This window comes from Buteo buteo, chromosome 3 (assembly GCF_964188355.1).
Source record: "Buteo buteo chromosome 3, bButBut1.hap1.1, whole genome shotgun sequence".
NCBI lineage: Eukaryota > Metazoa > Chordata > Aves > Accipitriformes > Accipitridae > Buteo > Buteo buteo.
Genome location: NC_134173.1, coordinates 35,871,571 through 35,887,473, shown reverse-complemented (window position 1 = coordinate 35,887,473; position 15,903 = coordinate 35,871,571). Strand labels below are relative to the sequence as shown.

The 15,903-nt window shown below is 47.1% G+C and overlaps 1 protein-coding gene across 1 annotated transcript in view; it reads right to left on the bottom strand.

Moving 5' to 3' along the window:
• XKR4 (XK related 4) overlaps nucleotides 1-8,113 on the bottom strand; it is a 226,850-nt gene extending 218,737 nt beyond the window's left edge. Inside the window, exon 1 of the mRNA XM_075023301.1 lies at nucleotides 7,248-8,113. Coding sequence (XP_074879402.1) covers nucleotides 7,248-8,113 — 866 coding nt within the window. The remainder of the gene's footprint in view (nucleotides 1-7,247) is intronic.
• Between the last annotated feature and the right edge of the window lie 7,790 nt (nucleotides 8,114-15,903).

Sequence of the window (15,903 nt, the reverse complement as noted above, 5' to 3'; positions counted from 1 at the left end):
GCCTGACAAATTCCTCCAAAACAACCTGTTTACTGAAACTTTAAGTCACTGTTGTGATTAATCTGCTGTATATTAGAAGCTACTTAATTGGAACAGAGAGATGGAAGAATGAGTGAACACTGTTATAAGTGACATATTAATTGATTTCATTTTAATTTTACTAGAACTTTTGTACCTTTGTAGCCAAGTTAGTCCTCATGGACAAACATTAAGGACTAAGCCAGCTGACAAAAAGAGTACTCTTCCAAACAAGGTAAACTGTGATGTAAATGACCTGAAGATACGGAGCAGGATAACTGAAGCTATAGATCATGCTGTGATGTTACACTTTCTTGCTTTCCCACAGGAGATGCGGACATGCAAACTGACCTTTCAGCACTGAATACTTTCCCTGATGTAAGTAACAGAAATTTTAGCTGAAACAACTCATTTGGTTGCAAGAACCTTCTGCAAGTTTACAACATTTAGAAAAAATTATATTGCAAAACATTTATTTGAATTCATGGTATGTACGTGTAGTCATTCCTGCATGGCATCGGAGAACTCTAGAATAATATCTATACATGGTGACACCAAATCCTCTGAAACACAAACCCCTAAAATCATATAGATTTCCCACTGGTCTGAACAAAGCCAAATACAAATTCTTCCCATATATAAGTTTCTAGAAAGCATTCCATGTACAAAATATTAGTTCTCCTACTAAGCCAGTTGAGCAATCAGAAATTTTAGTGCTTAAGCAATCCTTTGAAAATCTGAAAACTTACGTAACTGATAAATATTCTCTATAGAGAGAACCCTTGTTAATTATTAAAGTACAGTATCTTTCTTCTGAAGTACATCAGCATCTTTTACATGTAGCTTAGGTTATTAGAATAAACTGAATACAAAATCTGATTTGTATGCAGACTTGTAAGAGATTTTTAAGAACATAGTAAAGCTTCACTTTTGTGTTTCCAAAAAAAATTATGAAAGGCACAGCCTTCATCTGCATATCACTGTCTTCAAGGAAAAAAAAAAAAGGAAAAAAGAAAAAAAATTGAATATTTATTCTGCTGAATGTATTAGCAAAAGTTTAAATGTAGTCAGGCCACCTACAGTGTGGGCTTGCCCCTTCTAATCCTGCTTTCTGAGGGTGGGGGGAGAAAACTTTAATTCCTATTTCTGACAGCCCATCACCTTTCCTGAGTCCTAAAGACACAGCAAGCAAAATAGTTAGCCAGTAGGACTTTAACTCAAGCACTGCAGTAACTCAATAAAAGAAATATGGTATTGCCGAGTGTTAGCATTTCGTTACACTAAGAGACAGATGGGGAGGATATGCAATAATCTTGTCTAGAAAATGGCTATGATTCATAAATTTGGACTCAATGTGACAAATTATCTGGCAGATTTCAAAACAGTGAGAAAAACTGGTGTCAGATTGAGATATTATCACATCTCAGTCTGCAGTCCAATGGCAGCTGGAGTTATTGACCACCTAACTACACTGAACTCCTACACTACTACTGAACAAAAGTGTCAAAACTATTATGTAGAGCAAAAGTGTGAAAACAAATGTACCTATTTAAGGATGGAATTGAGCTGATTTGAAGACTGATGATGTTTTTCTTAATTTGAACTACCTTGCTCACAGTTCCAGCTTAGGCACCCAGTCATGCTTAATAGTGAGCACCTGAGGAAGTCATAAGTACTTCCCATACACAGTGCAGACACCATTTCCCTTTTTTTTTTTTTTGGAAACTGTAAGAGCATCAACTGGTTGCAGAGGTTAAGCTTGTGAGTGCAGGCAATGAAATTTCTTTGGCGGATAATCCAGCCCTGTGAAAAATGCTTCCACAGGGCACCAGAAGGGACTGCAACTCACACTGCTTCCAGAACCCAGCATCACCTCTACAACCTTCCTCCAACTCTTTTTTGTTTGGGTTTTTTTTTTCCAAGTAAGAGCCAGGAAGGAGAAGGAAGATAATGATTTCTTAGTATTACACATAAGCAGATTGTTGTGGTTTAACCCCAGCTGGTAACTAAGCACCATGCAGCCGCTCACTTACTCCTCCCTGCCACCCAGTGGGATGGGGGAGAGAATCGGGGGAAAAAAAAAATAAATAAAACTCATGGGTTGAGACAAGAAGAGTTTTGTAGAACAGAAAGGAATAAACTAATAATGATAATAATAACAATAATAAAATGACAGTAATAATAAAAGGATCGGAATATACAAACCAAGTGATGCACAGTGCAACTGCTCACTACTCGCTGACTGGTACCAGGTTACTTCCCAAGCCTGCCCCCCTCAGGCCAACTCCCCCCAGTTTATATACTGGGCATGACATCACATGGTATGGAATACCCTGTTGGCCAGTTTGGGTCAGCTGCCCTGGCTGTGTCCCATCCCAACTTCTTGTGCCCCTCCAGCATTCTCGCTGGCTGGGCATGAGAAGCAGAAAAATCCTTGACTTAGTCTAAACACTACTTAGCAACAACTGAAAACATCAGTGTGTTATCAACATTCTTCACATACTGAACTCAAAACATAACACTATAGCAGATAATAGGAAGACAGTTAACTCTATCCCAGCTGAAACCAGGACACAGATGTAGCTAAATATGGCATCACTTCTCAGGGAACCAGACCCCCTTTGGAACAGATACCTGCCCTGGACAAGTGCCACCTGGAAGGGCCAGCAATTAACCTGACATCTCCTCCTCCTTCTCTAGATGAATTCCCACACAGCTAGCAAATCTCAGCCAAAACCCCTCACTCCGTTGAGAGGGATATACTTAAGTCATCTCAGTAACATCTCAGCTACACAGAAATAACTTTAAAGGGTAATTTCCAGTCCTCCTCTTTCCAATGATTCACCCTTCCTCTGGCCTTTTTGGCTACAGAAACTTGACAGTTCCCTTTCAGGCACTTTGGCTGCAGCCTTTCAGACAAAATGACAGCCACCGTGGGAACTTCCAAGCACTCTGAGCACTAAGGCAGCCTGCTCACACCATTCCCCTACAAGGCACAACAGTTGTCTCAGGGAGCTACTTCTTGCTTTCCAGACACCACAAGATGGGCACCATCAAGTCCTCCAATCTCCTCCTCTTGCCCACCCAGTTTCCCACAACCCATGCTCCCCCCAGGGCTGGCTCTCAGGACACCTTTACCCAGCTTCAGGAGCATGGCTCCCCAGTCCAGCCAGCCCAAAGGAATCTCATCCACAGAAAAAGTATTCAAGGAAATGAACCAGCTCCACAGATGCCAAGCGAACGCTATTATCTCTTAACATCCAGTCACCAAGTCCTGCTATCCACTGCAAAATCTGAAAGCCAGGGCTAAGCCTGGGAAGCTTAGTGAGTCAAAGGGATACTCAAGGGTAGCGGTTATATACTTTCATGACAGGCTGAAAGGGCAATACTTTATCTGAATCCTACTGGCCCATATACCTCTACATAGTCTTTACAGACTATAAATTAAAGCACCCATTTCCCTTTTTTCCTTTCAATGGAATACAAAGATCCAGTACGTTACATCCTCCTCGTACTCCCCAGAGTCTGCTAATAAAAAGCCATGTCTCTCACAGCACCTGCTTGGGAGAACAGGGCTCCACAGTGTGGCTTCCATGCCCACATAGTGGTAAAAAGCAGAACACACTGGAAATATGGATAAGTAAATGTAGCTGTATCTATCTCTGAAGGCAGAATCTCATCAGTGATCATATTTTAATGTGAAATTAGCTGCCAACAAAGGCTTTGTATCTGCACTCAGCTGTGGCAAGCAACTCCTCAGAGACTTCACTGGAATTTTAACTGAGGGACAGTGTTATCAGGAAGTCTGTGAACATCCAAACCCTGAAAAAAAAATAAATATGGCTATTCTTCAAAATGGAAGAATTCAGTCTTCTAAAATTTCTGGGAAAAAAGTCGTTACACCAATTTCAAAAGAAAAAAAGACACATTTTTATTCAGAACTGATTGGCACCTTAGCTGCTCCTGCAGATCCCCTTTTTTACAATCTAGGAAAAAAATTGTTTTAGTAATTTTAGATTGCCTATTTCCAGCATTGTTCCATGCCACATTAAAGACCTCATTCATTTCCCATTAGCACATTTTAGTTAAAATTAACACATAATCATTTTCAATGATCTGGTTTTCAATATATTTGTAAACAAAAATTAATCTTGATTGTAAGACAAAGAAAATCTTTGGAATTGTTAAAAATCACCCTGACAGAACTAATCACTAAACCCACATTTTTACACTTCTTTTTTTTTTCTGTAATCCAAGAACACTGGGATTGCCAGTTGTACCCCCCATTCCTCAGAATGGCTTCCTTAAATAAGCAGTTGACACAGTCCCCCCAAAAACCTTTGGCAATGGGACAAATAAAGGGAAATAGAAGACCTCAAGAATTCAGCATTTTAAGAGGAGGCAGAGGACAATGAACACCAAATTAAAGCAGAATGAACACCAGTTTCAGTATATTGAGAATCAGGCACAAGCAAACCTCTCTCCTCATTCCCTGATGCAAAACCTCAGTTCTCAGAACCTACGGCTTCTTGTTGGCAGAGAAATGAGAGAAATATTACTGTCATTTTTGCCTGTGGGGGATTAAATACAATAAGTAACAGAAAACCTAAATGTAGCTGTAAGAGAGCTTTAACCACTGCCAAAAGAAAAAGAGAAGGACAAACTGAAAGCTGAGGGGAAACACGCAGAGAGAGGCACAGAACAAAGGGTAATGTGGGTTTTGTCAGCTGTGGGGACGGTGCCCCCAGCACGTGGGCAGTTGTGGTGCTAACACAGCCGGCACGGTCTGTTTAGCTGTGTCAAAGAACGAGTTAGTCTGCAAACACATACGACTGGAAAACACTTCAGATCACCTTCAGCCTAAATGCTCAGGAGCTGTTTGCTCAGGCCAGTGCAGATGTTACACTGCGGAGCAGAAGCTTTGAACTATTAAGTGTCCAAATGGAGACACTATTTTCCAGAAACTTTCCACAGATCGTGTTAGTTCTGATGCCACGCTTATGTACAGAGCTTCTCAGGGCTTGATGTTGCCACGCTTATGTACAGAGCTTCTCAGGGCTTGATGTGACCTTTCCTTTTTGGTGCCAATTATTAGTTTTGGATGACTCCAAAGGCTCTCCCTTATGAGGAATATACCTAGGGAATTAAAATGAAGTCACTTTAATAATTATGAAGTGCTGATATGCATGACTGCATATAACTGACCACATAATTTGTATGTTTGTGGAAAACTGCAAATAAACACTACTAAGTTACTGACAGACAAACAATTCTACTACTCTGTTTCACTGGAAAAAAAAAAAGCGTAACAGGCTAAAACATCAATAATGTCCTAACACACCGCATCAATTTAATATTCTGGTAGTCCTAAGCTACTGCACGTAAAACATGAAGAAAAGCTACATATAATCAAAAGAGGCTCAGCTAGCTTTAAATACAAGGACTAGGTGCTCTTGCAAGGAGCAAATCTTATGTTAAAAGAGACTGTGCTTCAGCAAAAAGCAAGCAGCTGGAGAGCTCTAAATCCCAGCCACCTCATCTGACAGAAGTGCTGTGCAATATCAGATCACACCCTGCTGCACCCAAAGCCCTGATCTTTGTGTTTTCCAACACAGAGTCATGATGCCAGACTTTGTAAAACTCTCTTCTGTGTCACTGAGCATGATACACACTGTTTATTTTCTATATGGATGAGTATCAACATGAATTTCTATGTACAATTTGAGCCACTGTACCTACTCTTCTGTCTCTGCAGGACCAGGTCTAAATATTACATAAAACCATTCAGAAAGTCCTAAATTTAACTTTTGTTCAACTGTGGAGGTAGAGCATACAAGCAAGATCCAGAACAAAGCATTGCTTTTCATTCAGAATTCTGTTTCCCTCTCATAGTTAATATCAAGCACACCTGTAACTTGGGAGTTAAGTTTCACAAGTTTAGAAAATTGTGGGTTTTAAAATAAACCAAAGAACCTGGAAGGTGAAAGATACTTAGTTATGGCACGCCAAGATCTTTGGTCTATTACCTAGCAGCACCTGGATTCCTTGATGCTTAAAAGGCCACAAGCAGAACGGAGCAGTACTGGATACCGCACTAATACAGAGCAAAAGTCCCTGCCCAAAAGGGTGTGACAGAGATTAAAAACACCAGAGTTGGAAGTTGAGAGGAACAATGAATTAAACTCTCTAGTGAAATAATTGTGAAAAAATAATGTTTCCAGAAAAGAAACTTGAGACAATTCCTTTCCATCCATCAGACGAGAAACCCCCAAAGGATTTTCAGCTGTTGCTTTAGTGCACTGCCCCACCGCATGACCTTCTTCAGCACGGCACCTGTCTTCCACAATGTTATGTGGAAATTTTAACTCCTTATACACTATGCATTCTGAACTCCGCACTTTTCAGTTAGCACTAAATGTGTTTGCAGGGCAACTGGCCTCCATATGAAACTTTCCTGGAAACGTGCTTAAAGTAAAGGAAAACTTCACTTTTGCAAACTATGATGTCACCTCCCCGTTCCGCAAGTGCCTTCCACAGCCTACTTCCGCACATCCTTTCTGTAACGCACACTAAGTCGCTTGCAAACGTTTTTGAGAGCAGCTACTCAAAAGTTTGCTTCAGAAGCCAATCCTTTACTACCTCACCTATACAGAAAACGCACAGGCGTAGCATGGAGCAGACTGCACGCAGGGAATTTGCACAGAAGTATCAAAACGCAGCAACGGGGTGCTCATTAACAGTTTCTGGAGAGAAACTCCTCGCCGCCAGTGAAGTTCCCCGCCGCCCTGGCCACGTGTGCGCAGACCGGGAGCCGCACACTACCGGGGTGTTCCCCTTTTCCCCCGCCCGCTCCCTTGTTCTCACTTAGCCCCCGGCCGAGGGGTCCCGGGAAGCTGAGGGCACCTCGCCGCAGCCGGGCGCCTCCCGGGGCGGCGGCGGCGGCCGCCCGTGCGGCGCAGGGCGCTCAGGGACCCGGCGGGGCTCCTCTCGACGGGGCGGGACACCCCGCGCCCGGGGCCGCTGAAGGCCCCGCGGGGTCCCGGCCGCCCCCGAGCCCCTTCGCGGCCCGGCGGGGGTGGGGGGGGCGCGCTGTCCCGAGGAGGGACCCCGAGGGGGACAGGCGGCCGCTCGCCGTGCGCAGTCCCGCCCGCGGCCGGGCTCCCTCCCCCGCGGCGAGGGGAGCCGGCCCCGGCCCCGGCCCCGGCCCCGGCCCCCGCTCGGCTGCTCACCTCCAGACCTGCCCCAGCTGCAGGATGTGGACGAGCGACTGCAGGAGCCAGACACAGAAGGCGCAGGACGCCGACCTGCCGCCGCCGGCGCGGGGACCGGCTGCGCCGCTGCCGGCCGCGTTGCTGCTGCTGTTGCTGCTGCTGTTGGTGGCGTTGCTCTTGCTGGCGGTGGACGCCTGCCGCTGCGGCGTGCAGGGGCGAGCGGCGTCGATGTCCGCGGCCGCCGAGCCGCTGCTCACCAGCAGCTTGCTCTCGGCGGCGGGGCAGTGCCCGGCGGCGGCGGCGGCGGCGGCGGCGCTGTCCTCGGTGCTGAAGTCGTGCGCGAACCAGCGGAAGCTGAAGACCTGCACGGAGAGGGAGCCCAGCAGCACGAAGAAGAGCGTGAGCCCGAACCACCAGCGCTGGCCCCGCAGGTAGTAGTCGACCGCCAGCCAGATGTCGGTGCCCACGTCCGCGAAGTACACGGCCAGGGCGGCCAGGATCCAGAGGCAGTCCCACAGCGAGTAGCGCCGCTGCTCCCTGCCCAGCCGCAGGCACAAGGAGGACGAGCCCCCGCCCGAGCCCCGGGAGCCCCCGCCGCCGCCCCCGCCGCCGTCTCCTCCTCTGCCGCCGCCGCCGCAGCAGCAGCAGCAGCAGCAGCAGCGGGAGCCGCCGCCCGAGCCGTCCCCGCCGCCGCCGCCGCCGCCGCTGCAGCACCCGCCCCCGGGAGCCTCGTCGTCGTCGCTGCCGCCGCCCGGCCCGGCGCCGGCGGGCAGCCCCGGGGCCAGCGCCTGCACGGAGCCCGAGTGCTCGGAGTTCTGCAGCGGCGTGAACGCCACCTCGCCGCCCTTCTTCATCTTCCGCCGCCCGTCCGACTTCGCGGCCATGATGCCTCCCTCAGCCCCGCCGGAGAGCGAGCGGGAGCAGCGAGCGCTCCTTTATCCCGCGCCTCCCCCTGCTCCTCCTCCTCCGCCTCCTGCCGCCCGCCCTCCGCCGCCGCAGCCGCCGCGGACCCGCCGCTCCCCGCGTCCCCTCTCCCCGCTCCGCGCCGGGCTGCGCGCCCGCGGGCGGCTCCTCCGCGGCGGCCGCGCCCGCAGCGCCGCCTGCCTGCGGGGAGCCGCGCTCAGCCCGCCCGCCCCGCCGCCGCCGCCGCCTCCGCGGGGGCCGGCGGTGCCGGGGCCGCCGCCGCCGCCGCGCTCTGCCCGAGCCGGGAGCTGGCAGGGCAGCGCTGCCCGGAGCAGCGCATCCCGCCTCCGCCTCCCCGCCCGCCTCCGCCCGCACCCGCCGCCGCCACCACCCAGCTGACTGACGCCGGGAAAGAGGATGACCTCATCCCTCTTCCCTCGCTGCCGCCGCCCCCCGCCCGGCACCGGCACCGGCGCTGGCGCAGGGGCGGGGAAGGGGGCGCTCGGCCGCCGGGAGGGAAGGGCCCGGCGCGGCCCCCGGGGTGCGGAGCGCGGCCCTGCGCCGGCGGGGGCAGGCGGCCGCTCGGCTGCCCGGCCTGGGGAGGGGGTGGGCGCGGCGGCGGCGGGGAGGCGGCTGCCCCGCGGGGCGAGGGAGCGGGGACAGGCGGGGTGTGGCCGGGGCCGGGGCCGCGGGAGCGGCGCGGCGGTGCCGACGGCTCCGCTGCCGCCCTCCCCCCGGCGTCCTCGGCGCGGTTTGGGGTGAGTCTGCCCCGCCGGCGAGGGGGTGGAGTGGCGGGACGCGGGTGGTTGCGGACGGGGCGGCGAGGAGGGCGGCGGCCCCCGCTGCCCGGGCTTCTCCCTGCGAGCGGGGATCTCCGGACCGGAGGGAGCCGCCGCCGCCGCCCCAGCGCGGGGCCGGGGGGCCGGGGGGGGCCTGCGGTGGTGCCCCGCCGGAGCGCCCGGAGCGCAGAGCGGGAGCCAGCGGCCGGCACCCGCGGAGCTGCGCTGATCCCCCGCCTCCGCCGACCCGGCAAGTCCCGCAGGAAACGCTGCCGTAGTTCCCCTAACTTTGTGGAATGCGACGGCGAGGTGCGGTTCTCGCATTGCGCCGTGACTCACGCTCTCTTCGAGGCGTTTGGGGGGCGGCGGGGAGGCACCGTTTTGTTCCGCCACCCGGAGAAACCGCATGTTATGCGTAAGATTCACCAGGCGAACTCACGACGCCTTTCACCGCTCGGCGCCCCCGCCCCTTTCCCCGCAGCTCGGGGTGCCCCCGGAGCGCGGCCGCTCCCCAGAGCTCCCCCGGGTATTCGGGTGGCAGAGGCGGACCCGCCTCCAGTTTCCAACTTGGGCGGCCCGCGGGAGCCGGGCCGGGGGGAGCCGTCGCGGGGGGAGCCGTCGCGGGCGGAGCCGGCGGCCGCGCCCCAGCGAGGAGCCCAGACCCCCCCGCCCCGCCTCGGGCGGCCCGCGGCTGCCGCCGCACTCGGAGCCCGGCGGGGGACGCAGGTGTGCGGTGGCTACCCGGTCCCTGAAAGCCACCAGCCTCCTGCCCCCGGGAGTCACCCGGGCCGCGATGCCCAGCTGCCGGGCGGAGGGTCGGGGTGCGGCCGGGGAGGGCCGTTTGCCACCCACCCTCGGCCTTTCTGCCCTCTCTGTCCTCCTGCATCTCCAAACGTACAGGATGAGCAACCGATCGACCTCTTCGACTTTTTTTTTTTTTTTTTGCACCGCTGGAATATTTTGTAAGCGTGCCCTCTGCCTCGTCAAAATAGAGCGGTGAGATAGTTCAGCCACGTTGCTGGAATATCTTAATAGGAATGCCAGTAAGACTGTGATAGGGCACTGTTATGTTAAGATACATGACTAAATATAGCCCCTTCAACTTCATTAATTAAAGAGAAGTCATATGGACAGCTGAAAAATCTGCCTTCTAACTCTTAAATGTACATGGTAAGTATAAAGTTGCTTTCTGGAAATTAGCTTTCACTGATACATACCCCAGCTTTCAAGAAAGGATTACAGCATGCATTACTGTATTATTCAAATCGAAATCAAAGTTCGAAAGGTGAAGAGCACATGTAAAACTAATTTGGCTTGTTATTTTGTATGTTATCACACATTACAAGAGCCTTTAATTACATCATCACATAATAGTTCTTAAATAATACACATTTGCTCTGCAATCTCTCTTACAGTGGTATAGCTGTACTTTTATTTCTATTCCTTTTGTAACCCTATATTAATTTCATTCTCATTACAGTCCATATGATTGTTATTGCCTTAGACTTTAAATGCAAATTGCTTCTTTCTCAAGGCATCTTTTAATAATTGTCAGCACCTATATATAATACAATATATTCACTTAAGATTACCTTGTCAGCAGAGAAGGTGCTTAATAATGATGCTAATTTAGCTGCAAGTTGGTGGTTTATATATACCAACAACTTTCTAGTGTTATTCTATTTATAGTTACTTCTTTAATAAAATGGTTCGGTGTGCACTTTAAGTTACTTTAATTGAGTCTGTCTGACATATACAGGTCTAAAAGAAACTACAAATTTGTAAGGGTGGTTATAGTGTGATACACGGGGGGATGGGGATGGAACAACTGTGCTCCTAGAGCTGGAATCCTAACCTAAACTGCTCGGGCTGAGTGTGGGGTAAGAGAGTAACTTGAAGATTCAAGATGGAGGGAATAAAACAGCGGCGATCAAGGTCCAACACACTAAAAGGAGGTAACTGCTGGGACCAAGTGTCCCTACATCCTCCCCTCCCTGCCCCAGATGTCGGGCAAATTTTCTGGTATATTTACCCTCAGCCGCTTCACTGAGGGGAAGAATTTGACCAAAGGGATTGATCCCTCGCCTAGCAAGACTCCAGTTCACCACAGCAGGCTTTAGATCAGACCTGTAAATCTGAAAGGTGTTCAGTTTGCCAGACATTTTGTTGTGGTGGGGAGAGTTTTACACTTTCTTCCCTATATTTTCCTGTTTTGTCTCCTTTCTCTCCTCCCCTCTCTCCTTTTTTGTTTCTTTTGGTTGGTTGGTTTGGTTTTCTCTTCTTGGATTCAGCTACTGTCACTTTGTGAGGGGAATAATATTCTTTCCCACTTGATTTTCATGTTAACAGTATCTGTTAAATGAAGGCAGTGCAATAGATGAACATTTAAACTTAAATTAAATTTTAGGCCGTTTGATACTTCCAGAGGAATGTCTTCTGTTTTGTTTTCTCACTTAAAAAATAACAAATGGAAAGGATCCCAAATAATATGTAAGTACTGAAGAAATTGCTTCCAAGAAACAGAACCAAATTTCCTCTCTGTTAGACTGACATAGCTTCTATGGATCTGTATCACGGCCAGAAGAGTTTGTATACACACGGTGTACAAACCAGCATGCATTCAGCAAGCCAATGTTGTTACTAAACCTCAAAAATTATTAAATGCAAAATATAATTGAAGGGTGAAAATGTGATCACAGACATCAATACATATTTCATAAACCAAGTACAGATGCATTCATTTCTCGTGTAAAGCTAATTTTTCTCTGAAGGAGATTTTATTCTTGGCTTCCTTTTTCTCCACCTTTCTTTAAAGAAAACATTTTTATGGGTATCACCAGTACTGCTTTTTCTTTGTTCTGAATTACAACTCCTGTTCCCCCCCCCCCCCCCATCACATCACCTTTGTCTACTTTAGGAATACTTTTTTTTTTTGTCTTTCTGTTTTTTTCATTGTAGGCTGTTATCAACTCAAACCTAAATGTCCAGGAAATAAGCTTCTGGGTTTCAATCCTCTTATCTTTAAAGTGTTTTTTATTTCTTCAGGTTCCTAACTGTGACCTTTTTCCCAGTCCTCTTTAGCTATATTGTATAGACTGCCCTATCAAAATACACTCAAGCTCTTGCTTGTAGTTCTCTCATTTCGCCATTAGAATATCAGTATACTCTACAGGTCTAATCAATTTTTGCATGCGTTCATTCCAAATGGTTCCCAAGTCTATTTTCTTTTGTTTGGCAGTACTTTTGACAATTCCAGTTTGGTGCTTGATGTTTCTGCATTTTCTTCTAGCTCAGAGTAACTGAAGCATTAGAATGAGTTTGTTGTGCCTGCGTTTGACACCCTATGGCAGTATCTTGGCACAAAACCTGCCTTTCTTCCAGTAGTCAGTGCTTTGGGGAGCAGTTCTGCATCCTGAAGGAGCTGTGCAGAACCATGCTGTCCTGGCAGGGCTTGCAACGGGCCAGTCTCTGCTGCTAAGCAAAGCTCCTGAGCAGACCCCCTTTAGAAATAAATGAAGTCCTAAGCTGTAAGGAGTTCTCTGGTGACTTTTTCCAGAAGATCTGGTGAATCTGCTAGCAGATTTCCTTCCTTCCCCCTTCTTTTCTACTTTCTGATAAGCGTTTTATTTCTCTCCCAAGGACACCCAATGGCTTTTCCTGCATTGTGCTTCTCTCTGTCTTGATGCATATGACATAAAGCTGGGGTGACCTGTTGGAGAATCTGATGAACATCTATTTTCTCATTCATTCTGACATCGTCTTAGTATTCTGTCTTCCATACATCTGACTTTAACTAGTTTTCCATGTTAAAACAGTGCCCTCAGGCACACATGCACATGCAATCAATTTCTTTAGAAGCAGCAAGTGAGAATTATTCTACAAAATGTTCACAAGTCTCAGATGTTTTCAATAGATTCATGTTTAAACAATACACACAAGTGTCAGTGGAAGTTGTAATATAGGCTGTATGTTTAATATTTACACACTAAAGTACTTAATTGCCTTTTTGCCCAAACAGCTTCATTCACAACAGGCACATGCCACTGTATGCTCCGATAACTGAGATACTTCATTGCAAAAGGGAGAAGGCATTTCCTTTCAATGAAGCCAATATTTCAGCAAATTAACATAAGCACAAATCAAAAATACATTGGTAAATTGGTACGCTGTTTAGAAAATTAATATTAAAATACTATATATTTTTAAAACATATTGAGTATAAACAGCTATTGCTTGCTTGCTTTAGCCTGGGGTTATTTTATTTATAGACCTACATGTAGATTCACACAGAAACATTTTTGAACTATAAACTTGCCTTTAAAATTGAGAAAAGCATGAATCAAGTATCTCCATATGTTAGCCCACTTTTAGAATTACAAAGGATACTCTGGAACGTTCCCTGGTTTCAGAAATTATTTTGTTTTATAACATACTGATGCTGATAGGTGTATTTTGCACACCTAAATCTCTTTTCTGTTTCAGAAATTACTTTGTTTTATAACATACTGATGCTGATAGGTGTATTTTGCACACCTAAATCTCTTTTCTGTAATGTGTGAAGGTTCATGTGAAAATGCCAACACATACGCACCCACTACATGTGATCTGGAAAGGAAGAGATGCAATGTAGCAGGTTCTTGGGTGCACACCTAACTTTAAGTAGCCTATAAATCAAACTTAGTGAGACTGTTTATATACTTATGGTTTAGGCATATACTTACATTTTAGGCGCATATTTAAATTTCATGGTGAATTGGGGCTGTAGTTTCTTTTATTACATTTCCAGAATGTCTAAACATTAGAAACATGTAAATACATTCAACTGTACAGTCTAAATAAATAGATAGGTAGGTAGGTAGATAGATAAATAAATTTGACGTTTAAGCATCCAGAATGACTGAGGACAGTCCTGCTTTGATGACAGCATATGGATTTTAATATTATGTATGAAAGAAGAAATTGTTTCTTAGAATTTTTGAAAGATTTAACTCAGGATTTCTTAAATTTGCATTTATTATTTAGAAACAGATGTCAGTTACCTTTCATGTTGCTTCATAGTATGTGTTTAAAAATATAATCAAAGATAGACATAAATATGTAACGAATGAGAGCAGAAGACATAGACATATGGGAAGACATCACAGGAAGTGAGCTTGCAACCAGGCTTTGTACAATGCTGACAAGTCTTTCACTGCCATTGTGCATGCAGAAACCAACCAACAGCCAAGCGCATCATGTTTTATGATAAATGGGAAAAGCTTTTATGGAATGCCTAAGGGGATATTAACATGCCCTGTGACTCTGAATTTAAGATGTAATTAAGAATTTTCAAAAGTTTGAAGAAGAAAAGTCCCATTGCCTTTCCCCTTTTTGGTTCACCTGTTTAAAATTAATTCAAGCCAAGCAAAAGAATTGTACAACAAAGATTCAGCCACAGCACAGAAAGTTATGGCACTGCTTTGCACTGCTCAGTACGGAGGATTTCATGGACTTTTCCAGACTACTGCTTTTCTTCATGGAGAAGAAGTCCAAGAGACCATTTTAAATTGATGTGCGAGCAGAGGATGTTTATATTTCAAACACTTTTATAAATACTAACAACCCACCAGGACTAGATGGTATTTATCCAAGACTTCTAAAGGAACTCAAAAAGGAGCACTTGGTACTTCTTTTTTCTTGTTCTCATTCCGTTTCCACAACTGACAAACTACAGGATGGATAGATGCAATATAACTGCTCATACGTACTTGGGAGGAGGGAATCCTTTCTTTTGTATAATGAGTTTCAGCAAGGCAGTGGGAGAATATTAAATGGTCCAATGAGCCAGTCAGAACATGGTCATATTTTTTTCAAGTCCTTAACGTCATCAGCAAAAGACACTGAGACATTTAAGGGCTTCAAGGGGCAGAAATATGTCACCTACATCAACCTAATAATATATATAAAAGCACACCAGGAGAAGTGGATAAGGAAAAAAGATAGAGTTAACTAATACTGGACCCTTAATGGACACTTTCAGACTGTGTTATGTCTAAAAGACTATGTTATGGTCTCTAGGGTCTGTATTTTAGCACCCAGCTCCGGGCTTTCTCTGCAGTGCAAAATTAAATGTTCTTGCTTCATACTACTACTACTACTACTACTACTACTACTACTACTACTACTAGCAAAATCCTCTGGGCACTGCCCTCTCACACAGATCTTCAAGGACAGGTTGCATCAGGGAGAGGCAGCAGAAGTCAAACCCTTCTCTCCACCACAGCCTTGCCTCTTCCAGCTGATGGAGTTACCTCACTGCTCCTTCCAAGGCTCCCATGGGTGCCAAATGCCTGGGTTTCTTGTTGACCCAGTCAACAAAAGGCAGTCTCTTTTCCATGCTACATCTCTGTTCCCCGTGGAGGCATCAGTGGTGTCAGTATCTGCCCAGGCTTTCCACAGGTAGGGCAGGGTGCTGGGAGGAAAAAAGCAAGGCGGCACCCTTGCTGTGCAGCAACAGCAGAGTGGACACGAGGTGGCACCTCTGTAATGTCTCTGTCTTTGGCCAGCAATTTTGTCTGAAAATTGTCCCACTTGCAAGGACAGAGATTAAGTGATTTCTGTGCCAAACACAGCAGACATCATTGTATATACCACATGGAAGAGGCAAGTTTGGGGTTTGGCACTAGCCACAAGCTAAATGTGCTAGCTGGCACGTCTTCCAAGCAAGACCTGAGAAGGGGGTTCTTACAGTATTTCAGGTTTTGTTATCAAAGCGTAATCCCCTGGTAATATGTGCTGCAAGCACCCGTGATGTGCTCGAAATGAAGCTCACTGCTGTGGTGGTCCTGTTAGTGAAATGGTTGAGGTGTTTACATGGCTCTGGATCCAGGGGAGCGAATCCAAAACCTGATTTGTACACCGTATAGGTAGAGAAAATAATTTTCGAATACAGAAGGCATCTGCTGAAGGAGGGTATTCACTGTTAGTAATGAAAAACAGATTAGCAAGGCATT